At 39.7% G+C, this 26,514-nt stretch overlaps 1 protein-coding gene across 6 annotated transcripts in view; it reads right to left on the bottom strand.

The window, feature by feature from the left end:
* PTK2 (protein tyrosine kinase 2) overlaps nt 1–26,514 on the bottom strand; it is a 297,965-nt gene that overhangs the window by 168,649 nt on the left and 102,802 nt on the right. For all 6 annotated transcript variants that reach the window (XM_065398777.1, XM_065398776.1, XM_065398773.1 and 3 more), the window contains one exon: nt 21,722–21,809. In XM_065398777.1, the coding sequence (XP_065254849.1) occupies nt 21,722–21,809 (88 nt within the window). The remainder of the gene's footprint in view (nt 1–21,721; nt 21,810–26,514) is intronic.

The following is a 26,514-nucleotide window of genomic DNA, read 5'->3' as shown; positions in this document are numbered from 1 at the left end:
CTGCATCCTGTTACTTTCATAGTGGTTCATATCCTCTTTGGTTGTAGGAGGAGTTGTGGTGATGGTCTAGACTTATAAGGGTGCCTATGATAATTCCTCTTTGGTGCTGGCGCACATATCCCAAAGGAGTGGAAAGCTGCCCTTGAGTCTTTCAATTAGTGTAATGACTCAGTCTTTTCGTTAAATAAATTATTCCCATCAATGGGCAAATCCTCCACAGTGGGTTGAACTTCCTTGGGGAATCCCAAGGAGAAAAGCCAGGATTTGTGATGCATAATGATAGCAGCCACCACTGACCCTGAGTCTGTTTCAGCTGCATCTACTGCAGGGATGTTCTAGCCACCAATCTACCCTCCTCAATAAGGACCTGAAATTGTGCACTATCCTAAGGAAGCTTGTTTCTGAATCCTGAAAATTTAGAGTAGTTGGCATAATCATATTTCGAAAGCAAGTTCTCATAATTGGCTATTTGGAATTGAGGCTGGTTGATGTAAATACCTTCCTTCTGAGGAGGTCCAAACATTTAGCTTCTTTATCTGAAGATGTAGACCTTGTGTGCTGTTGCCTACTACGTTCGGTTAGCAGCTCGAACTACTGAAGAGTTTGGGGCAGGGTGCGTGAACAAAAATTCTGCTTTTTTGACTGGGACAAAATACCCTTTCTGCCCTCTTGGGAGTAAGCGCACAGGTTGCTTGAGTATGCCACATGACTTTGGCAGGCTTTAGGATGTCTTCATTCATAGGGAGTTCCACTCTAATAGGTCCCACACTCTGTAAGACATCAAAGAGTCTGTGAGGTGTCTCTTGGATTTCCTCCAGAAGAATCTGGAGGGTTTGCAACACTATTTAATAGTTCCTGAAACTTGTTTGTGGTCATTTGGCAGATACAGTGAGGATGAGGCAACTGCCTCATCAGAAGATGATGATGATGATGATGATGATACTCCTGTTGGCACCAGCAGTACTCCTGGATCTGGCTCTTCTTCTTTCTCTCACATGGGCTCCTTGGGGGGAGCTCTGGCAGATCTGTGGGAGGGAAGGGACTATATGAGACCTTACTGATTCATGATATTGCATGTATGAGTCCAATGGTCACCAGTAAGGCCAGTGGGAGGAGAAGGTAGAGGAGGACCCAAGGCATAGGTACCAACAGTCCTGAGGGTGGTACACAATTTTATATGGTCATGAATTGGCCCAGGAGATTCTGGATCTGCTATCTGGGCTCACATCTCTGGGCGAAGGTGATGTTGGTCCCTTCCTGATGTTAGATTCCCAGAAAGAGTGGTCTCCAGTTCTAATGGTAGTGCTGTTGGTAATGTCGATGCTGAAATACATCAATTTGTAGATGGCATGAGGGATTGATTTCTCTCAGAGTTAATGGATCAATGGTGTCAGAATCTCCCTTGTAAGGACTGGGTCCAATAGGAATGGAGACTCTGCCCCTTATGCCGTTGATTCGCCACACAAGCAAATGAAGGGTGCAGGTGCACACCAATGGACACTGCCAGCAAAAATCATCTGGTCTCAGATGCATGGAGTGCATGCATAATCTAGTGGAATACACACAGGGACCAGCACTCAAAGAAGGAATTTCAGCTAACAAGACAAACTGACACAGATTGCAGGCAAGATGGCACTGAGTTGTTCTACCTTAAATAGGAAGGGAAAGAAAGAACCAGAAAGGGACAAGTCTTCATTTAAATTTGAACAGACATTATGATTAAGACAGATTCAATTTTATACATTAGAACCAAAGAGGAAACCTGTGTATTTACCTATAAAAAAAACCATCAATATGAATTTAACATAAAAACAAACTGAAAAGAAAAACAGAAAGGAAACAAAGATGCAAAATACCTGAAAAGAAAACTTTGGGAAAAGGCAGGGTATGTTTGGCAAATCTGAATATGATTAAACTTCTGAGGTAAAGGACACAACAGCCAATAACAAACACATTCTAGTGGGCTACTTAAAAATAATTTCTGTTGTGCGGCAAATTTACACAATTCTTCAAAAATACACATTAAGATGTTCCTTGTTCCAAAGAACTTACAATCTAAGGTTCTGATCCAATGGGAATCTTATCACTGACTTTAATGTAATGTGAGTGCATCTATATGCCCACCAGCTAGCAATAAACTACGTATGACGAGGATGGTATACCTGCTCTCCCTGCAGAGATGTCCACCTATGGTGCCCCCTTCTCCAATATAGAAACAATCACCATTCTTCTCTTGCCCAGTAGAAATCCCACATTCAATCTATCAGGAGACAGCTTTCTTTAAAATAAGAGAAATACAAAGGGAAAACATGACTCTCTCCATTCTGTTTCCAATACCCAGTATGAATAGAAGAAATTCTCTCATCTGACTGGATTTTTTTTTGATAGATCCCTTTCCTTGGGATGGTGGAAGACGAAGACAGGAAATGTGCTCAAGGTCTATAAAAAGCTCTAGCTAAGAACCTAACAAAAGCTCTGCTGTGTGTTGCACAATACAGTTTAACAAAGAAACAAAAGTTAAACGGAAGAGACTTATCAGGTCATTTAATGCAAACCCCAGGGGCCGGTGGAATATTTTTTCCTATAGTATATTTTCATGCTTTGTTCACTTATTATTGTTCATTATCTTTTTAGTGATGACAACGTGCTTAGTGCTGCACAAGACAAAGATGAAGACAGTCCCCTGCCCTGAAAAACTTGCAGGTTAAAAGACACGTACACACAAGGCAAGGTGCACTGGCAAATTTAGGAGGAGATAACATGAGGATTTTTATATGATGGTTATCATTATTACGAAGAGACAATTTATGGGTGTTGTGATAGTCTTAGCTCTCAACCGTTTCCACCACTTCCTTTCAGAGACTGTTCTATAGACTAAATCACCTGTCAATAACTTTCTTCCTCATATCTAGCATTCATTTTATTTCTCTTAATTTTACCCCCTTACTTTTATTTTTACCCTCAACCATTCCTCTCCTTCTAGGTATTGATACTATTAAAAAATGCCATTAGACAAAGCCATGTGAAACTATAATTATCATAGAGTCCAAAGAAGCAGGTTAGGAGAAAAAGCTCTGCTGTTGATTTGCAGAAACATTATTGTTTAAAACCTCCTATTATAACCAAGTAACTTTCCTCACCGCCCTCCACCCCAGTCAAGAATAGTCTCTTTAGACCCCCCCTTCTCAGCTCTGGGATATCAGCTAAGGTAACCAGCCCTGTGGAGGAAAGGCAGAGGAGTACCCCATTAAAATGTAAAATACTATCATTATGCTCTCTTTCTTTACTACATTTTCTGGTATAACCTTTATAAAATGTAAGTGGTCCTATTTTCTTAAGGTACCAGAATCTTTCCACATAACTCATGTAAATACATGAAATGCATCTAATTTTGCAAAAAAACAAAAACAAAACAGCAGCTCTAACACATTCCCATTGATTAAAAATAACCTTAAAAGCACTCCAACAAAACCCACATGACCTTAACTTATTTCTACCATGCTTCTGAAACAGGATGCTCTGGCAAGGATAAGATTAATGAAATTTGCAGTCACTCAAAAGCTCCAGAGCCTCTGGTCTTAGCAATCAAGCATATAAAGATCAACACATTCTGCATTTGCTGTAGGACTCTGAAGTCAAAGTTTATAACAACACAAATCTATAATACAATTTTCTAGTAATAAATATGCACAGGGACTGTAAATATGTTACATCTTATTTGAATTAATCGAATCAGTCTACTTCACTAGTAAATTGTTCCTTTTTCTTCACATTTCTCTACCTGCATTCTACTGTACCAGCACATGCTTATCTGGACTTGCAGAGAAAAAAAACATATTGAAAAAAGATTAAAAGTAAGCAAGAAATGAGTTTTCTATCTGCAAACGTAATGTTAAAACTTAAGCATCCATCCCTCAAAATTGTATTTGAACTGTGCTTATACACCTCTACCCCGATATAATGCGGTCCTCAGGAGACAAAAAAATCTCACCGTGTTATATCAAACTTGCTTTGGCCCCCCCGTTCCTTGTTCCCTGACCGTCCCCTCCAGAGACCCCCGTCCCTAATCACCCCCAGGACCTCACCCCCTACCCAACCCCCCGTCCCCTGACTGCTCTGACCCCTATCCATCCCCCCCTTCCCCGCCGCCCCCTGACGGGCACTCACCAGCAGCAGCGGGAAGCGGAGCAGCCCGGCCCCAGCCCGCTCCACTCCGCCACCTCCCAGCCACGGCGCTCCGCTTCCCGCCGTCGGTGAGTGCGGGGAGATTGGGGAAAGGTCCCGCACTCACCTGCCCGGCGGGAAGTGGAGCGCCACGACTGGGAGCTGGCGGAGTGGAGCTGGCTGGGGCTGGACTGCTCCGCTTCCCGCCACTGGTGAGTGCAGGGAGGTTGGGGAAAGGACACCCTCCGCACTCACCTGCGGCAGAAAGCGGAGCGACACGGCCTTAGCCCATTCCACTCTGCCACCTCCCTGGGGGGAGGGGGGAGGAGAGCCCCTGACCGCCCCCGAGACCCTCTGCCCCTTATTGAACCCCTCGGCCCCAGCCTGGCTCGGCACCCTTAACACGCTGCTCAGAGCAGCGTGTCAGAGCTCTACCGCCTTGTACGCGAACCCACGTTATATCGGGTCGCGTTATATCGGGGTAGAGGTGTATTTTGTATTCAGTTTTATAATCTAAAAGATGTCAGCTCTTTGGGAAAGGGACAGTCACTTAGTATGTTTCTATAGTGCCCAGCACAATGGAGCCTCAAATTGGTTCAGTCTTCTAGGCATATATTAACACCGTATAAATTTAAACAATAATAACTGTAGTTCTATTTGCTCACTGTCAGAGTGGCAAGCAAGAAAACAATTGAAGTCCATGGTTCAACAGCAGTTAACCCTCTAATGCTGGAAGACAATGCCTAGCCTACTGCCAGTGAAGGGATACACTATGCGAAAAGCCAGATGCCTAGTATTAATGGGACTCCTTTTCAAGGAAAGCAAATTAAAACGAAAAACCTTTCACTTGCCTAGGAGGCAAAAAGATTGCCTGTCTATACCAAGGACATAATAAAACGACTACATTCTCTCTCTCTCTCTCAAACAAAATAAAACCTGCAAAATCCAACATTGTCCTGAGCCACTAGTGTTTCTAAAAGATTTACAATTACCATGTCCTACTATTCGCTTAGAATTTCCGTCACTTGCCTCCTACTCTTACCAGCAGCAAGTTCCACTCATCTTGATCCTCTTATATCAACCAGATCTCTTGCTGGTAGGAGAGAAGCTTTTATGGGAAACATGCTGCAACTTTGCTGAATGAAGGAGCCAGCTCCTAGAAGGGCTTTTCTCTCTCCTCTGCCCTTGCCCCTCCACCCGTTTCCCACTGCTAGAATACAACATACCACCCTAGACATCCATATCCCCTTCTCACTCACAGCCCTGCCAGCACCCGGGACTTGCAGCAACCTCACAGGTTAGCCATGGAACTTTACTGTCTCCCCAAACTAGATCTCTAAAAGAAGCAAAGAATGAGAAATATCTTCCCTGATGCACTGTCCCAGATTTGCAAATGTCTAACATTTACTCTATTTTACTGCTTCCCATCTTATCAGTAGAATAACTCCCATCCCTACTTCAAGCAGGATACAGAGGCAGGGGTGGGTGAGAGAAAATAGAACTTAAAAATATTTACACGATCACCTGTCTGTAGTTTTAGTGGAAGTCAAAGCAAGTAATTTAAAAGCTGTACTGGTTAGTTGGGGTAACAATATCCTTTAAGACTTTAGAGCCTTTTTTGAGCAATGGAAATGATCAAATATGCTCTTAAAGCAGAGAGGAATACAAGAGTGTGGACAAACTGGGATCCATGAGGTAGCATCTTTTCACATACTGCAGGCCAGCAGGAACCAGGCACATGCACAGAAAAGTTTTTTTCAGGATCACTCTTACTTTTGGTGACAGACACTTTCCAAGCATTTTTACTTTACTTTCACTAATAAGTTGCTGACTAGGCACTTTTGAAACTTTAAAGATTTATTATCAAATAATGGTCAAATTTCTCACACTATAACTGGTTAGCAAATTCCAAATGGCAAAACTTGTTATCATGATTGGAAGGGTGAGGAGTGTCTGTGTTTGTGAACACCGAGAAATTAATGAGTTGCCTCACTCTATGACACATGATCTAAGAAGAAGAAATTTAACACAAACGTTACATTTTACCTACCAGCTGCTACTTTAAAAAGCCATCTGCTTTATTCACCCATATACAATTTTTACATAGCTACAATATTTTGGGAAAATATTCACTCCAGGCAGACAGGCTAAAAACATCATCCTCTTTACAACACTGTTTGCAAGTGAAGTGAGAATTTTATAAAAGTGAAATAATTTTCACTTTAGGTAATGAACTTTTTCTCCACTCCATCTATGGATAAAAAAAAATTGAGAAAACAAGTTCTTTCTATTCTGCCATTATTATTCTGATTTCACTCTTGCATATATAATACAGAAAACAAATGTTTAATAAAATGATCAAATAGTTCGACTGGATTTTATCTGTTTCCAAACTAAATTGCTGTGGAAATTCTTTGATAGTGTCTAGAATCAAGTACTTTGTCTCAAACTGTGCCATAGACCAGTATCTAGATCAGCCTCCTACGCTGGCTTTCCAACCACGTTTCAAGTCAGCAAGACATTTCTCACAGGAAATATCCTCCATTTTTCCAGGGGGATGATTTAAAGATAAGAAGTGATCTATTTCTCGCTTTACTTCTGTGTCTACGACCCACTTATATCAGACTGCTTTCTTACAAGCACAGTTTTGAGAAACTGCTTTTCGTGCAGAGGAATACCTGAATGAGTATATAGAAAGTTTAAAATCCAGCTGTAATAGTCAACACCACAGCATTTAAAAAAACATACACAAATAACAATAGTATATTTCTGCACCACAAATACAAGGCAATCTAGAAATCAGAACTAAACTAGTTTAAAGAAGCAGGGGTGAGAGGAGAAGATGGTTAACACTTTGTCTTTATAAAATGTCTTTCATCCAAAGATGTCAAAGTACTTTATAAAGGTAGACTGCAGATTCTGGCTAAAGTGAAATCAATTAAAGAAAAAATCACAGATCTTTAACAACTGTGATCCATTCCCAATAACTGTTGATACACATTATGACCACTAAAGCCCAGACAAATATAGCTAAATTATTGCTGAGGCTGCCCAGTGTTCTCTTGTATCCAGATGAAATGTACCGAAGTGGTCTATTCATCTTCAGAGTATATCAGTAACAAACTAGCAAAAAACAGTGTTTCTTTGATTATGCTTTTAGATCTTAATCTGGAATAGAAGCATATGCTAATTAAGTAAATGGTGCAACTAAGTCTGGCAAATTTCATATTTGTATAAATAAAGGGACAGAGCATTAGCTTTTCAATAGTGTACCTTGCCATGAAAGATTGGAAGCAAGTAAGGGAGTTTTGGGGTTGTAAACGCTTTTGTTTTTAGAAAGTAATTTCCTTTATTTATATACGTTATACTTTCCCACAACTCCTTGGATGCCATCTGTGATGCTGGCAGACCAGGTGCCAGCTCATGTCAAGATCCTTAGGCTTCACTGAACACTGACCAATGTATAATTGGAAACTAGTCTGGCTTGTCTGTGTGTTAGCGTTGTTAAAATAGATATTAGAGCTAAAAGAATGCATTTAGACTTTATGGAATACTTGAAGAATGCTGGATGTATTAATCCTACTTATAATATCTGTATCCCATGTTATAAGGTAATACTTAAATGTTTGTTCTGTAACCATAAAAATGTTTGCTAAGACTATAAACTCCCACAGTCAGGAAAGAAGCATTACCGAGTGCGAAATATTAATTTACTCCATAACATATTATCTCCTGCCCATCAGGAAGGACTACTGAATCCAAATGGGCTACTGTGGAACAATGACTCTGTTGACTGCTTCCCTTCCACATGAAGAGGTTAGGTGCAGGAGTGCTTGTCCAATGATCCTGGGATGACGGGATAAAAATCCCTGACAAGGAGAAACTCGATCTTTTACACAGTCTGGACTCTGAGGTAAAAAGATTCCTAAACATAAACAAGAGATCCCCATGCTGCTTGGCATGGGTAAGCTCTAGAGGACATAGAGAACTGCTTATTATAGAAGCTTATATTACCTTTTAAAATCAAAGACTATAACTCATTTGTGTTTGTATATTTCCTGTTTTAACCTTGTAAATAACTCATTTCTTTTCCCTAGTTAATAAATCCTTACTTTATTACAGGACTGGCTACAGGAGTTGTCTTTGATTTGAAATCTGAGTACAACTGACTTGGGGTAAGTGACTGGTCCTTTGAGACTGGGACTAACCTGAAAATTGTGATTTTTGGTGTAAAGTGACCATCTATCACATAGTCCATCTTGCCTGGGTGGCAAGATAGACTGCAATGCCCAAGGGGATGGTCTGTGACTCCATGGTAAGGCTGCTATAGTGCTTTAGGAGTTCACACTTTTTACTGGATGGGTGAAACCGAATTATAGAACATACAGCCAGTTTGGGGTTTCTGCCCTGAGCTTGGCACTCATGTACCAGACAGCATGACATTCCTAAGAATCCCAATGAATTTCCTTGTATGTTTGACTGATTCTTAAAATTTCTGATTTTATAGCAGGGGTCTCCAGAGTATATTTACAAATACTTTAATATCAGTCTGAACAGCTGACCTCATTTTCACCTACGGTCTACACTATAATTTATGTCGGCAAAATTTATGTCGCTCAGGATGTGAAAAAAAACCATCTCTGAGTGACATAAGTTTTGCCAGCGTAAGCGGCAGCATGCACAGCGCTATGTCAGCGGGAGAGTGTCTCCTGCCGACATAGCTACTACCACTCATTGAGGTGGTTTTATTATGTTGACGGGAGAGCTCTCTCCCATCGGCATAGTGTAGCTACATGAGCGATCTTACAATGGCGCAGCTGCATCGGTACAGCTGTGCCGCTGTAAGCTCGCTAGTATAGACATCCACTAACAGAACAAGTTAACTGCAAGGAGACATACAGTAGAACCTCACAGTTAAGAACTGACAGGTCAACCACACGCCTCATTCGGGAATGGAAACATGCAATAAAGCAGTAGCAGAGATCAAAAAAATAAAAAAAAAAGTAAATACAGTACATTACTGTGTTAAATGTAAACTATTAAAAATATAAAGGGAAGTTTAAAAAAAGATTTGACAAGGTAAGGAAACTGTTTCTGTGCTTGTTTCATTTATATTAAGATGGTTAAAAGCAGCAATTTTCTTCTGCACAGTAAAGTTTCAAAGCTGTATTAAGTCAATGTTCAGTTGTAAACTTTTGAAAGAACCACCCTAATTTTTGTTCAGAGTTACGAACAACCTCCATTTCCGAGGTGTTCATAACTCTGAGGTTCTACTGTAAGTACTTTTCCGCCTCTCCTCCCCATTTTACCTCAGCATAGGGAAGTTATGCCCTATGCCCTAAAATTTTTGCTGTACTTTGTTCTATATTGGTACAGTACCTAGCACAACTGGGTCCTGATTCAAGACTAGGGCTCCCAGTACTACAGTAATACAAATAAATAACAATAATAGTTTCAGTTGGAAAATATGCTGCGCTTTCTGTCCTAATCTGTTGTGTAGTATTACTGGCAACTATTGGACATTTCACAAAATGTTGAAAGCGCTAAATGAATGTATAGTGAGGCAGTCATTGCAATAGAATTATTTACATTTATACCACACAAACGTCACAGGCCAAGGGGTCATTACCTTTTCATGGCCACAAATGCCAATTCATTGGTAGTAACCAGTGTAGCCCCTTTGAGTTTTCCTCAGTAGCCTCCCATTCAAATCCTGCATGGTTGATATCTCAAGATTCCAGCCTAACACATTTGGGCTGCAGAAATCTTAGGCAAAAATCTATGGTATTAGTCTTAATTTTGTCCATTCTTCTTAAAAAATAGTCTGCTGCTAATGTCATGAGTACTTTACTTTTCAGGAGCCGCTTTAATGAGCTGTTTAATTATTACACCAACAACTTCTAAAATGTGATGTCTTTACCTCTCCACTACATGTATGTGCTTCCTCCCCCTTTGCCCATTTAATACAAGATTCATTACATGCGGCAAGTCTACATTAGGGAAAATTTAAGCCTCAGTCTTTTTTAGCAGAGTTAAAAGCACAGATTCTGAATTAGGATAACATTCATCTGCCATCTGCTCTCAGCTGCTGCTGCTCCTCCTCCTCTAAAGTCCAAGTCTCTATATTAACTGGAATTGATCTTTGACATCCCTCACTTATTTCACAAACCCCTATGTTAATAATAAGGACATTAGAGATTAGGGGGAAAAAATCAACTCTTGACAAGGTATTGTTTGAGACAGAATGGCTAAAAATTATCCCTTCTGTCAGGGTGGGCAGATCTCCAGATGTCACTGTAATATATGCTGCTGCTTCTCAAATCTTTGATAAAGTAGGACTATACACTTGGGAACCATATAGCACTGAACCTACGGGACATGCTCTGCTAACTGCTAATTTTATACTGTTCCCCTCCCCCATATTGAAGTTCTCTTTTCTAGTTCAAATAAGCATCAAGACCAGTGTGACTCACTATCACTCCATTTCTTGCCTGACACACGTTTCATATAGTTAATCTAGTATCCAGAATAACACAATACTCATCTTGCTGAAGATCTTTAATACAAATGAAGGATATTGTCTATACAACATGAATGTCCATACAGACACAACTATGTTTCCAAATATGTTGTATCTAGCACCTTTAAAAACATAAAATAGGGGGGGAAACAGGTAATATTTAACAGCTGATGCAAGCTAGACTTGGCCAAGTCCCATATTAATTGGAATTAACATTGTGCTACTGCCATGTATGTCTTTCTCAATCAGCAAAAAAGCCTAGTGTGAATACACTTTGTGTAAATTCTGACAATTCAAGCCACTAGGCCAACTTCTGACCTGGTGTAAATAGGCACAACTTTAAAATCAAAGCACGCATTTGCCCCAGGATTGAATTTGGCTAGGAACCTAGTAAACAGCAGATAGATACACCTTAGTCAGACTGCTAGTATATTGCACAAACACTGTGTTATTGGAAAGCAGAGATATTTTATACAAAACATAAAAGAGGTACACTATATAAATCAAACCTATTTCGGTGGGGGAAGGCAGATGGGGTTTTGAGATTGTTGAATCACAAAATTCCTACTGTAATGTTTATTTTCCAAATATAATGTTTAATGTATACACTTTAACCTCTTCAAAAAGGTATTTTACTTATAATTATCCTTATAAGCTGTTAGTAGCAGAAAGGTGATGTTTAGTTTGATTTATCTTTTTTGTTTTTAAGCAGCTGCAAGCCTCACATTTATGAACACATCCCTTTAGGGCATACTTTATGTGTCAGCCATCAGCCCTTTATGCACATCTCTTTATGGGGTATCAGTGCTGGTCATAATATAGAGCTCTTCTGCAGATGTCTTTGATTGGCCTTGATTTTCCTTATAGCTTTTATTGTAATCAAACAAAGTCATTTGGTCCAGGCCTTCTATTTTTATCATCACCAAAGTTAAGAGATGTTAATACTTAATTAGGTTAAGCAGTCCTATTCCCTGCCAGCGCTGCTATTTTTCAATAGCCTACAGCTTTTACAACTAAGCTTTATAAAAAGCTTTAACGAAGAAGTTAAGTAATGTTAAGTCTAATCTGAAATTACTGTAACACACAGAAATAAATATTGTAAATGTTTACAAACTGTTTACTTTAGATGATACATTTCTACATCACAGTACAAGAGATGCTGATTTTCATTTCAGAAATAGAATTATAAATATTTTAAGAGCTTTAAAATTATATTGGTTCTTGATGTAGAGAATGTTGTAACTGAACAGCTAAAAGTTCAAATGAGGCTCTGCAACTGTTAGAAACTTCACTTCTTCATACAGTTCCATAATGTTGTTTCCAAGAATTACTTGTTTTTAAAAAATCATCAAGATATGTATATTTCAAACTAAATACCACTGCTCAATCTCAACACCAAATCACATGTTACCATGCTGGACAGTATATTGTTTGATCCCTCAAATGTCGACATTTGAAAGGTATGAGCAGGGACATGTTTGGGAAAAAATGCTCTGAAATACTAATTTAACCCCCAATGAAATGTACTGGACTAGGAATATTTTAGAGGGAAATACATGGCACACACTGTGTTAAGTCAGGGACTCTTTCTCATAAAATAGGCATAACTGGTGAGTAATGAGGTGCATTACAAATTATCTTAAAATGACAAATTATCCTCAAAGATCCACAACCCGATATTCCTCTACATGCATAGCTTTGACTATCATCTTTACAATGATAACTTCTAAATCTATGTCTCCCCCAGACGAAGCCTCCATCTCACTGTTTCTAACATCTAATGGACATCTAGCCAATTTAACATGATCCTAAATTTAACATGATCAAAACAGAACTCTTGATATCAAAGGTGATGGGAGAAGTGGGAGGCTTGGGAAAAGATCACTATCATACCTCTCGTCAGTCAGGCCCATACCTCTGGGTTACCTTTCACTTGTGCCTCTTTCTAGACATACACATCCAGGGAGCATCTGAATCCTGCCACTTTTTCCTATGTAACAGGATACAGATCCAGCCTCTCCCCTGTATCCAAACTACTAAAACTTTTTCTGAGGGCCTTATCTCACATCTTGACTACTGCAACCTTTGGGTGCTACTCCACTATTATTTAGTGGAGTTATACTGCAATATCACCTACAAACCCCCGTCATGGACCAGGGCCCCACTGTGCTAGGGGCTGTACAAACACAGAACAAAAAGACGGTCCCAAATATCTAATACATTTTAGACATTAGTAATTCAAAGAATTCCCTATGATGCCCAATTCAAGCCCCACCACAAATAACACACTGTAAGAAGCAGAAGTAGTGTTAAATGTAGGCTAGATAGGTGGCTGCCTAGGTCAAGGAAGCACTGGCTTTGGGAAATGTTCCACTGCAAAGAAACCATCTGACTAGATGGCTGCATCTCTGTGACAGGCAACTGGGCAGCCAGAAACCAAATTACTGTTCTAGTTGACAGCATAGGAGAAGGTAACAGAGGTGGGGAAGTTGTTTGGTAAGAGGAATTACAAGGCTGCAATGGGATGGAGAAAGTAAAGATGTCGGGCCTGGAAGAGAGGTAAACAGAAAGACTGGGGACCTGCTTTGCTGAGTCAAGCAGAGGGTGGGGAACAGGTGCCAAAAACTGTCTTCCCATAGCGAGCAAATATACCCAGGACTGACCATCATTAACATACTTTTGTACAAAAGTATGGAACAAGGTAAAAAATTTCCACTGCACAAGGCCCTTCCCTGAGTCAAGAGCAGTAGGGACCAACATAAAGGTGATGAACAATATAAGAACCTAAACAGAAGAGGCTCGTAATGCCTGCTGGGGAAAAGGGTGATATACAGCAGTTCCCTATTAGGGAGATACCTTGGAGGAAGGAAAGCTATAAAGGGATTACGTTTTCCTGCACACTGGAGGACACAGCCCAAACCCCAGTTGAAAGAGATTTAAGACCCTTTTGCCAGCATAGGAAAACCACAGACCAGCAGGAAGTAAAGGTGGGGCGGAGCCACAGGAAGCCCAGCAGGCAGTCAGGGAAGCTAGACAGAGAGTCAGAAAGGTTGCTCTTACGTTTTTATTTTGCCATTTCCTAAGGGACAGTCAGTTAAAAATGGTTTTAATTGCTGCTTCAATGTGCTATAAAGGACATCTAGAAATAAACAGTGTGAGAGAACAAGTGGCACAATCAAGTATTTCTACCTACGCTCCGAGTTTTACTGAAAGATAACCATCAGCCCAGCTACAAGCCACTGTTGCTCAATCTTCCTTATGCCTATTGAACTATAACCTCGTTCTATTCCATAGCCAATACAGATCAGCAAAGAGTGGATTTGGATATTCTTCAATACTCTTTATATGGAGAAAAATATTTTCTGTTAAATTACTAACTTCAAATAGGAGACCAAACTAGATGGGTAATTTTAGTAAAATATAGTTTAAAATTGTAAGGATAGAAAGAGCAGGAAACCTAACTTTAGATCAAGACTGAAATGTAGTCATTCATTAAACTCCACAACTCACGTCAACATTTTACACAGCCAGAAAGCCAAGAAGTAGAACGCAAGATTACAAAGAAATTTTCTAGAGAGAAGCATGCAAAATAGCATGCACTGTTACTCATCAGAGCACTTTTGCTAGCATATGTGTATTTGAACAACAAATCAAGTCACTCATGGGGTAAACAGTCAAACTGCACAGCATTTAAAGGCAGATGCTGGAACTGCTTCTAGGAGGTAAAGGAAAACTTTCTGACAATCAAATGCAGCTGTTTCAGTGTGCACTGTGAACCTGATCTCATGCTTGGTATTATTTGAAAGCAGCCATGGATAGTGTTACATTGAACAGTAAATGAAACAGTGTTTGCTATTCTGAATCAGATCACTGGTTTGTCAAATTCAGCCACTGGCCATGGCCAATAATCTGATGGTTCAAAAGGCAACTCTCTATACCTTCATAAGCATAATACACCTAAGCCAAACATGCAGTGGCACAAGGGGGGGGGGGGGGAGGGGGATGGGATTCTTCCTGACCACTATAAGCAATATCTTACCATGAAAGACTGAGATTTGATTACTCTTATCACAGCTAGTATAACTACACAAACTGATCACAATTCTTAACACTAATGTAGAACTTTATAGGCTTGATTCAGTCTAGAGATGCTTCAGTTTCCTCTACATATCCCAGGGCACTGAGCCACTGGCAGCAAACTGTCTGCCTGGATTGATCCACAATGATTCAAAGACACCCACAACCCATACTCTGCCAGGACCTGGAGCCAAAAGGAGTGTAGCAGCTGCTCTCTGAGAAAGCCTGAGAGAGAAGCTGAATCATGAATGGCGTTTCAGGAATTAACTATTGCTACCTTCCCTACGGAAAGAGAGGGACAAATCCTCTCTGGGGTTCAGGTACAAATGTAACCCTACGTAACTAAAGTACAGTGCAAAATAACCTACAGAAGGAAAGACAGGTAAGTAGTACAATCGCCATTATACAGATATAGAAACAGATGGATAGACTATTAAACTAGGCTTAAAAATCATCTGTGTCTTATCTATGGGTCTGTGTTTTATGCTACGGCTGCTGCTGTAGCTGGGCGCCTCTCTGTGATCTCCACTCCAGCAGGGGACTTTCAGCAGAGAGACTTCCTGCTGGGGGAGGCATTCAGCAGGAAGTCTTTCAGTTGAAATCTCCCTGCTGGTAGATAAGGAAATGGGGCTGAGGGAGAGACAGGTGCATCTTATCTTTATAATGGAATGATTTTTAACAAGGGCAAAGCCTACATGTAGCCAATATTTGGCTGAAGAAGACAATTTTAATGAAGTTAAACAGAAAAGGAAGAAAAGTAGAGGGTACAATAATAGTTACATTATGTTTGGATTTTTTTTTTGTCTTGATATTACCGTGGAAAGTCCCCAACCACAATGTGTCATTTGTTTTCAAGTGTTAGTATATAAAAGTATGAGACCAGGAAAATTCAAGAGACATTTAGAAAAGAAACACCTGGAATAAGTAAAGGAGGGCTATAACTTTTTCCTTTGGAAACAAGAAGAATTAAAGCAGCAAAAAACGTAATTTCTAAAGAAGCAACTATTCCTCAAAAAGCCTTAGAAGCATCTTATGCTATGGCTATGTGAATTGCAAAACACAAACAAGCACACACCATTGGTGAGACCCTGCTACTTCCAGCAGCAATAGATGTTTACAAAAGAACATGGGCACTGAAAAGCATTCCTATGTCAAACAATACCATCCATCAATGCATTGATGACCAGGCAGAAAACATCCAGGACAGCTGACAGAACAAGTTGAAAAAAGTTAGTATTTTGCATTGCAGCTTGATGAATCCAGACATAGCCAAATTGGCTCAGCTTCTGTGTTATGTGAGATTTGTCAAAGCAAGTACAATAGCTGAAGAACTTTTATTTTGCAAAGAAATCCCAACCCAAGGAAGGAAGGAAATACTCAAGATCATCAATATATTCAGAGTGGATGAACATTTTAACCAGGCTGTGTGTGTAGGGCTGTGCACAGTTGGGGCAGCAGCCATGACCAAAGAGAACAGTAACACTGAGCGTGAGTAAATAAAGTGGTACCAGCACCAATTTGGACATGGCAGCATGATTCATCGCCAAACATTGGTATCAAGAAAGTTGCAATCTGAACTACATGAAGCCCTCAACATTATTATTAAAATTGTTAATTTTATAAAATCCCAGACAATGAAGTCATATTGTTTTAGTGTGCTGTGCGAAGAGATAGGCTCTTACCACACTCAGCTTCCATTTCACAGTGAAGTCAGGTGGATGTCATGTGAGAAGTGTTACAATGAGTCTTTGAACTGCATGAATTCAGAATTTTTCTCCTTGGGAAAACAGACCTTACAGATTACGTGTGTAATGTGGAGTTCTTGACTACGTTAGTTTACACGATGGCTGTACTTGGCAAACTGACTGCACTGAATCTAACACTTCAAGAGAAGAATGCAAATATACTAGATATGAAAGAGAAAATCAGAGGATTCATGATGAAGCTTTGTCTGTGGAGACCCCACACCGGAAAGGGAGTTACTGATCTGTTTCTAATGTTATCAGATTTTTTAAAAGAACAGTGTGATATTGATCAAAACATTATTACAGACCAAATATTTGAATTTATTTGTCTGGATTGTATTCCCCTTTTGGTGAATATTTTTCTGGAGTTGAACATGAGTCGCCAGATACCAACTGGCTTCAAAACCTGTTCTCAGAAACGATGGATTCAACCTTAAGCATCTCAGATCAAGAAAACGCTGAAGTTTCAAATCTAAAAAACAAGGAATTCTGGATCTCTGTTGAAGGAGAGGATGAAATACTCAGTGATGAAACTAAGAAAGTGTTGCTTCTATTCATTCCCAGTTATCTCAGTGTCAGGGTTTTCAACAATGATTTCTGTGAAAACTAAATACAGAAATCTTTTAAACTTGGAAAATGACATGTGTCTGGTGTTATCAGAGATTCAACCAAACACTGCACAACTATGCAGTTTGAAACATACCCATTCTTCTCACTAAAATCTTAGGCATGTCCAAACATGCCAAAAATCCATATTTTTTGGCAAAGTATAGTTTTAAAAATCCAGATCAGATTATATAAACAAACGATATGTAGTTGAATAAAGTCGCAAAACCATCCAAACTCTAGTGCCCCTCTTGAATCTCGTGTCCGAATTCTTAAATCATGGAATCATAGCAATGTAGGGCTGGAAGGGACCTTGAGAGGTCATCAAGTCCAAATGCCCATGCTAAGGCAGGACCAAGTAAACCTAGAACATCCAGAACAGATCCTTTTCCAACCTGTTCTTAAAAACCTCCAATGACTGGGGATTCCACAACCTCCCTTGGAAGCCAGTTCCAGAGCTTAACTACCTTTAGAGTTACAAAGTTTTTCCTAATATCTAACCTAAATCTCCTTTGCTGCAGATTAAGCCATTACTTCTTATCCTACCTCCAGTGGACATGGAGAACAATCGATACCAGCCCTTAACATATCTGAAGACTGTTATCAGGTCCTCCCTCAGACTTCTTTTCTCAAAACTAAATATTGTTAGTATACAGGTCTGTTAGCCTGGGATAGAATTTTGGGTTTGAAACTCTTATATCTTACACTAATATGTGTAAACAAAGGACAAAGACACTGTGATGTTGCTTCTGCCTAGTCAGATGGATTTGTTAGTACAATGGGTAAAGATAACAGCAGTTAAAGTGTTACTGGAGAGCACACTTTAAGATCGCCTCAACCCCTATCTCACGGCAAAGTCAAGCAACCAGGGTCAGGAGGGGCAAAGGGGCTTGGGGAGAAGGTATAAAACACTAAAAGACCAAAGAAATGCCTGTCCCTGACCACAGCACAACCTCACTCCTTGCCCCTCCCCTGGCGTACAAAAGGGGTGGGACTGTAAGCATGCATTGAAGGTATACTTGGGCCTGCTAAGCAGAAAGTGGGGAAAGGGGGAATGGGAAATGAGAATGGGGAATAGGGAAGGGGGACATGGGGTAAAGACTCTGCGGCACAGGAGCTGGGAAGGGGGACATGGGGTAAATGCTCTGCGGTGTCAGAGCTGGGAATGGAACACTGGGAAACAGACTTGGCCGGTATGTAGACCTATGGATATATTTGCTTGGAACTAACCCCAATAAACATCGCATTGCCTGCACTTCGGACTTCTGGTCTTCTGCTTTCTGTCTGCATGACAAGAACCAGGGGAAGGGGTGAAGGGAAAGCCCTCTAACATCTTGGTGCCATGACTCAGATGTATCACACTGGACAGGTGAGTAGCAGCCAGGTAAGTCCCCTTCCCCAACAGTCCATGCAGCTGCTTGGAGGGGGTATGGTGGGTTCTCATGACAGTAGTTGCAGGTCCTTGCAAGCTGGGATAACAGTCTTTTGGGATAAGTGGCTACGGAAGAATCGGGCCCATTCCAGGTGTGGGGATCAACCTGGGATGAGATTAAAAAGGAAATGGGGACAGTGTTAGGGGACCGAGAGGGATAGGGGCTGGCTGAGGAGCTCACCCTCCTTGCTAAATGGGTAGCGGAATGAGGTCCGTGCCCATGTGGACAGGATGCCTTCCATGGAAAGGAGGCACTTAAGTCCACTTGTAAGAGGTTTGAAGTAAAGGTAGCATTATGGGAGGCTGCCAGTAATCTTTCAAGTTTGGTGCTATTCCAGCAAAAACAACTGGAGAACTGTAAATTAGAGTTACAGGTGTCTAAAGATAATTTGGCACTACAGGGTTTGGAGTCAGAAGCAGAGTTAACAGCCCACCTTAAGAGATGGGAGCTGCAACTTGGTCCTGGGGAAGTGAAGAAAAAAACGTTTCAAAGTGAAAAATGGAGAGTGAGCAGGTTAACACATAGAGTTGCTTGGAAGTAGTTAACTGCACCGGAGAAGGGCACTCCTGTAATTCACTTGGGGTACAAACAAAAGCAACAGACACTGGGGGAACAAATTCAGGGTTTGCAAGAGTGGGTAACAACCCACACTCTTCTTCCACAGCCAAGATAAAAGCCTGGGTGTAAGGGTTCCCAACTGTTTAAACTTAGGGAGCCCTACCCTTTGCTCAGAGCAAACAATATCCTTTTTTCCTTCTTCTCAGTTTGCTGCTGTTAGCCTGTACTTTAAACTAACTTCACAGGGTTAATTGGTTGTTTTCCACCCCACCCCTCTCTCTCACACTTCTGTTTTTCTGAAGTATTAGTGGAGGGTACTTTGGATACTTATATGAAATGTTATTTTTGGACAAAGCATGACAGAGATCTGTTGTATTCCATTGAAATTTTTGGAGTGGAAGATCCATGGGTGACCATAGAGACAAATGTTTTACTGCCTTTTAAAACAATCCCAAGAGGAGACCTGCACAAACGCTTTGTCTCCAATTTGAATGCTGGGGGAAGAGAATACAAATCCCTGTTAATGAGAAATTGTATCCCTAAGCTGCTTGAACTCTGAGTCTAAGATTTCTAAACATAAGCAAGGGGTCCCCAGCTGTTTAGCTTGGTTTAGCCCTAAAGGACATATAAACCTTGCATATTACAGCAGCTACTGTCATCTTTTGGAACCTAAGACTGTATTCTCATTTGTGTGTGTATGTTTACCTGTTTTAACCTTGTATATAACTCTCACTAAAGGCTTATTAACTAGAAAAAAGAAATGAGTTTACTATAGGATTGGCTACAAGCATTGTCTTTAGTGGGAGATCTAGGATGTACTTGACCTGAGATAAGTGACTGGGAGTAACCTGAATATTGATATGATTTTTTGGTGCAAGGGACCATCTATCACAAAGGCAGGCTTGCCTGGGTGGCAAGACAGATCAGAGTACTCATGGTGACTGTCTGTTACTCCATGTTAAGGCTGTGATAGTGCTTGAGGAGTTCACACTTGTTATTTGGTTAGTGAAATCTAAGTATAGAACTCACAACCCAAAACTCTCAACCAGTTTTGTGCCTGTTCCTTGCCTGCGTGCCCTGAGGTTGGCATTCACGGTCGTGAGTCACTCCAGATAGCTTGACAACAAGGACTAAAGCTAATCTTGGGAATCTCAAAGGGCAACCTGCAAAATTTTGTTTTATTTCTTTAAAGGGAGTGAGCTTGTGCTCTTTTTTGCTTTCTTATGTGGAAAAAAAGCCTGAGACATTTTTTATGGGTTCTTTTATTGCCTTTTAGTAAAGCTTGGAAATACAAGACAAGTCAAATCTGGCCTTCCTGCTTTTGGTAGAGATCTTCTGGGGAGGGGGTCTCAGAACAAGGTGTATTGTGAGCTTGCCTGGGCGGAGCTTTGCCGGAGGGGTGGAAGTGTGGAATCTTTCCTCAACACATTTATTAGTCATTGGAGTTGAAAAAAAACCTTCTAAACACCATGGATAAAAATCTGTTCCCCTTTCAATGCTCCATAAGATTCAAAAGGGGCACAAATGCATTTTCCCTTTTTACAGGTCACCTTTAAACTAATTACATGAATTAAGTAGTTCTTTTCAGTGGTTGCAGCTGTAACTTGTTACATGCACAATATAGGAATGTTGTGTAATACATAGCTAAGAAAAACAACTGTCAGTATCAATTAAGTTATTTGTTAAACACTGACAGTACTTCAGTGATGTGCATTATCAACATCACAGCAATCAAACACATTGCAACAATCCTGTATGATGAGTAGACAGCATCAGTATTTTTAGGGGCTGAGTTTTCATACATTGTTAGGGCCAGAAGGGAATTTTATGATCTTCTAGTCCAAACTCCTGCAAAACACAGGCCAGAATTTCATCCAGTAACTCCTGCAACTGGAGGAAACTATTCTTTCTACAGTAGAGGGACATGTTTTCACTTAAATCTTGTCTGTCTAAAGTTAGGTACCTAAATGTGTACTTTGCCACTTAATAACCATCTTAAGCAACTACCTGTTAATTCAGACATCAAAATATGGATTCAAATGCTTAATTTCAAACATTCATATCTGAAAATTGGGCCCTAGATAACAGAGGCAGACAACAGCCCAAATCTGAAAATAAACCTGAGCCCTTAAGGACTGTTGTGAGGGTTAGTCTTTCAGTACACATTTTTGTGATCACTGCTAAATAGTATCAGAGGTGGAGAGTCTAGCTGCAGAATGCTTGAAAATCCAGAAAATACCATTTTGTACTTAGGTTGCACAATTAATACATGTACATGAATACATTAATATACATAAAAACAGGTCATTTAGTTATATTTTCAAATATAATGGAAACAAATAATTTAATAAAATGAGAAATATGAATAAAAAACACCCAAGTGAACTGTAAATTGCATCCAAGTTCTGAAAACATCTGCCAAAACACACCCCCTGGGGTAAGTATTCCTCATCACTTCCCAGTGAGAAAGAAGTGACTCTCTCTTCCATTTCTAGTTAAACGCACAATAATATGATTTTTGTAATTTTCTGTTCCTGCTGCAACTTGTTCCCTGTATAAGCAAAACAAACTTTCAGGATTGCAGATGAGAAAATAAACAATAGTCAAAATAAATTTACCTGCTGATAGAAAAAATTTAGTGTTGGCTTGTCCTCCGTAAACTGATTCAGAAATCCTTTTGGTAAATATCGGATTCGCAATTCATATCTAAAAAGAAGGAAAACAGGATTACATCCATAATGCAAGGAGAATAAGTCTTCATCACTGTAGCTTTTAAAGAACAGGTTCAACAAGGACCTGTCCTGGATGGTCTAGGTATACTTGGTCCTGGCTCAGCACAGGCATCTGGACTTGATGACCTCTCAAGGTCCCTTCCAGCCCTACATATGATTCTATGATTAGAATGTCAAAAAAACAAAAAACAAAAAACACCAAACCTCTATAATTTGCAAGTGCTCTTAAAATTTTATTAACAAGCAATTACAATTTAAATTAATTTAATTAAATTGGAAACCATCATTTTGACAGACCAGTTATACTGAGGTTCAGAGGAAAAAGTATACCTGGCACTGTGTTTACTGGGAACCCTCACCTCATCGGGGTGGTTTGGAAGGGCAGAGCTTTGGCAGTTCTTATGAGTAGGGAAGCATGGGGAGGTGAGTAGTAGGTTTGAACCTCTTGCTGTAACAGATAATTATGTTTTCCTGATGGGCTTGCAGGTCTATACTGGTTCAAAGAGGCTGTTATCAGGACTGAGGTATTGACTTCACAGACCTGGATGGGCTGCCAGGCCCCGCTATAGTGCTGTAGGTAGTGGTAGCAGCTGAAGCTAAGATGATGGACTATTGATCTGAGCAAGTAACAATTACTATGTTTCTTGGTGAGCACAGGCATGAATGTTTAATGCACTGTTGGCAAAAGTGAGTAGCCAGGTGCTGTTCCAAGTGAAAATGGCAACTGGTATAGCCCATCAGGGAGCCACAACCTGTGCACTAGCCAAAGGCTCATTTTCAGCTGGAAAAGGCTCAGTCTCTTATCAAATAAAGGTGCTGCAATATCTACTCCTGGGACTACCCCAGTGGAATTGTTGGGATTTACCTATAGGAGGATTTCACAACAGATAGGTATATCCCATATTAGGGTACTGAGGTGCATGTAATAACTCAAAAATCTAAATCCCACCATGACATTACCACACCATTCAATTACAGCAGGAGGTCCAGAGAGGCAGGACTATCGGTCACTTTGATTTACTGGCTATGCCAGAGTTTTAAGTCTCCCTAAAGTTTTTCTTTTGTTTATAAATAGTAAAACTGTTTGGAAACTGATTGGGTATTATTAATTATTGGTACTGCAGTGGCACCTAAAGAATCCTATCAGGTGGTCCCTACCCCTAAGATCTTAGAATCTAAGTAATAGTCTCATTCAGCATAAACCCAGCATATCACAAACAGCACAGCATTTTAGCAAGATGGCCAGCTATATAATCTTTGTAATTAGAAACATTTTGAAACAATATATTTAATGGTTTTTGCATAGTAACACGCTTTTGTTGTGAAATTTCATATTGCTGGTTTCAGCAGGATAGGAAAGGCTGCTTAGCAACTTACAGAAAATAATGTTAAGGATTACAAGTTAAGGCACACATACCTGACAAAGAAAGTTATTGACTAAAATCACATTAACTTGTTTGAACATGTAATGAATCCCAACCTCACAAAAATGGCAAACAGTTATAGAATTTTGATTTGCTGTGTTGCCTATTTCTACTGTTGAATACTCAGTCTATGGTGAATAATATATATAAACGTTTTATTATACATATAAAACTATGGATTTACAATAGTCAGTTATTTTTTCATGATATTTTGAGGTTCTCTTCAAAAACACAAAGTGCATGCTCAGTCTTTGGCATAAAACGAAACAAACTTTAAAAAAAAAAATCAATGAATCCTCAGAGATATAAAAAGACAGCTGCATGATGCACAGCAAGATATAAACAAAAATTGTCCTTTTTTTTCCCAACCAAAACATTAGGCCACCCTGTAGCATGTGTGGGCTCATGTCTGGAGAGGCAAGGTAGTGTCATCCATACCTTGTCCAAAATTAGGAAAACTGAAGGAAGTTTATTTCTCCATTGGAAAAAGCCAAATCACCACTACGCTACACTATTGAGTCAAAAGTAGAACAAAGCAAATTTCCTGTTTAAAAAACAACTATTTTCCCTCTTTTCTCTTTCTTTGTCTTATTTTTCCCTTCTATTATATATCTTGATATATATTCAGTCTTCATCCAAATACTAGCTTTCTAGATTTTAAATTTTTTAGAAGTTTTCGTTTCTCTAAAAACTGCTTTTTCCGCAATCTTTTATTACCTTTATTGCCCCCTCTTTTGTACTAGAAGGGAATTGTTATCCTTGTCATGTGATTTCAGCATCCTAGTGACTAAATACAACCTTAAGGAGGAGAATGAGGTTAAATCTAACTATAAAATATACCGAGAAGCATAATATAAAGGCAAAGGAGCACGTACTATAGGTTTTTCATCATGTATGTCACCAACTGCATCAGAGAAAATTAAAACACTCATTATTTAACATACAATTTAATTTTAAAAGTAACTCTAATGCAAAGCCTAAAAGCTTCAGGTAGACTAGTATGATATTTAGTTTCCATTTTACTTTGCCTTTTATTTCAACATGTAATATACTGTGGCTAAAACAGAATTAGAAGGACAGATTTCAAACAAACAAAAAATCCAAGATAACTTGAGCTACTGAACTCTACGTATATCTGTATTTTGATACAGACTTAATGAACCCATCTCAATCATACAACAAAAGATGAATTAGTCAAGATAGTATTGAATTACAGAAGCATAAGGTACAAATAGGAGATGAGAAAGGCCTGTTGGGCGACAGTCTCTGTCCCTTTCAATGAAGAATTGTTCCCTAACCATGCCCAACATACTAGTGTCAATGGCACTTCCATCATTTCCCATGGTAGACTATTCTGTACTATAATAATTATTTATGGTCCAGAAGTCTGTGGTGATCTACATTTTACATGTTCCTTCTCTTAACTTACATACAATAGTTCAAAGACATGTATGAACACCTCTCCTTCCCTGCTGTTCCTCTTTCAAATATTTGTAAACTGCTATGTCACCCCTGAACATTTGCTAAGCAAGATACAGATATTTAGTTCTTTTAATCTTTCCTAATAAATCATTCTCTACAACCCCATAATAATTTTTATTGCTGTTCTCTCAACTCCCTTCAAATATCTTTCTGCTAATGAGATCCCCAGAACTTTAGAAATTCTCATGATTAATCTTGGGATGTCAGTTATAATGGGATTAATGGCTGCCTTTTTGCCTGGTTGAGTAATCCCACACACTCAGGAAAAAAACAGAACAGATTATTTCTTTTCTTTTAGACAAGAAAAGTGTTTCAATTTCAATCCCCATTTAACTCAAAAACCCGCTATGGTAGCACAGAAACCCCACCCATTTACAACCAAAGCCAGTTTCTCCTTCCCTTCTTTGAATGGGAACTGAAAATTCAAGTGGGTTACACACTTCATATCCCTCTGTAAATCATACAATTTAATCTATTCTTGATTGTACTTTTGTAACCTTAGGAAGCCATCACATATCTTCTTTAATGCCATAAATTTAATGTGAATAGTCCTCCAATAAAAAAAATGCCTGTTCTTCCCACATCTCAACATAAGAGTAAACATTTACTGAATATTGTGAGATTCATTCTAAACCACCTCTAAGAATAACATATGACAGAGTCACTCTGTGACGTTGTGCAGTCTATATGGTTTTATAAAAATATAAGTGAGTATAATGTAACTGGGATATGCTTCATGCAAAAGGTCTCTTGTAAGGTATCATTACAAAGCTTATAATCTACTGAGTGTGATCATCCGATTTGTATAAATGTACCACTCTTGTATCTAAAACTAGAAATATAAAACATAACTCTGAGGGCCTATTGTAATTATGTAAAGTGTGGGCCATTAATGATGGTTTGGAATCTTGATGACTCCCATTAACAAGGACCATTGTCTGCAGATGACTGTGTTTACCTGTGAGTCTTCCTGTATATGTGTGCTGGCAAGTGAGTAATGAAGTCTTGCAGTGACATGTGATCATGTCACCTGAACTGGAATCCATCTTTAACCTGGTGCTTTTCCAGTGAGGGGGGGGTGGAAACCCAGAGAGACAAAGGGTTCCCGCCTTATGCAAAAGATATATAAAGGGGTGGAAGAGAACAGAGACGGGGAGGAGCCATCATGAAGAATCCCCTAGATAACACCTAAGCTGGAACAAAAGCTGTACCAGGGGAAAGAATTGTGCCCAGGCCTGGAAGGTGTCCAGTCTGAGAAAAACTTACTGAAGCATCTCTGAGGGTGAGATTATCTGTATTTAGTTTGATTAGGCATAGATTTGCGCATTTTATTTTATTTTGCTTGTGACTTACTTTGTTCTGTCTGTTACTACTTTGAACCACTTAAACCCTACTGTCTGTATTTAATAAAATCACTTTTTATTTAGTAATTTACTCAGAGTATGTATTAATACCTGGGGGAGCAAACAACTGTGCATATCTCTCTATCAGTGTTATAGAGGGCGAACAATTTATGAGTTTACTCTGCATAAGCTTTATGCAGGGTAAAACGGATTTATCTGGGTTTAGACCCCATTGGGAGTTGGGCATCTGAGTGCTAAAGACAAGCACACTCCTGTGAGCTGGGTTTCAGGTAAACTTGCAGCTTTGGGACAAGTGATTCAGACCCTGAGTCTTTGTTAGAGCAGACGGGAGTGTCTGGCTCAGCAAGACAGGGTGCTGGAATCCTGAGCTGGCAGGGAAAACAGAAGCAGGGGTAGTCTTTGCACATTG

Source organism: Emys orbicularis, chromosome 2 (assembly GCF_028017835.1).
Source record: "Emys orbicularis isolate rEmyOrb1 chromosome 2, rEmyOrb1.hap1, whole genome shotgun sequence".
In the NCBI taxonomy this organism is placed as follows: Eukaryota; Metazoa; Chordata; order Testudines; family Emydidae; genus Emys; species Emys orbicularis.
This window is presented reverse-complemented; position numbering and strand designations above follow the sequence as displayed.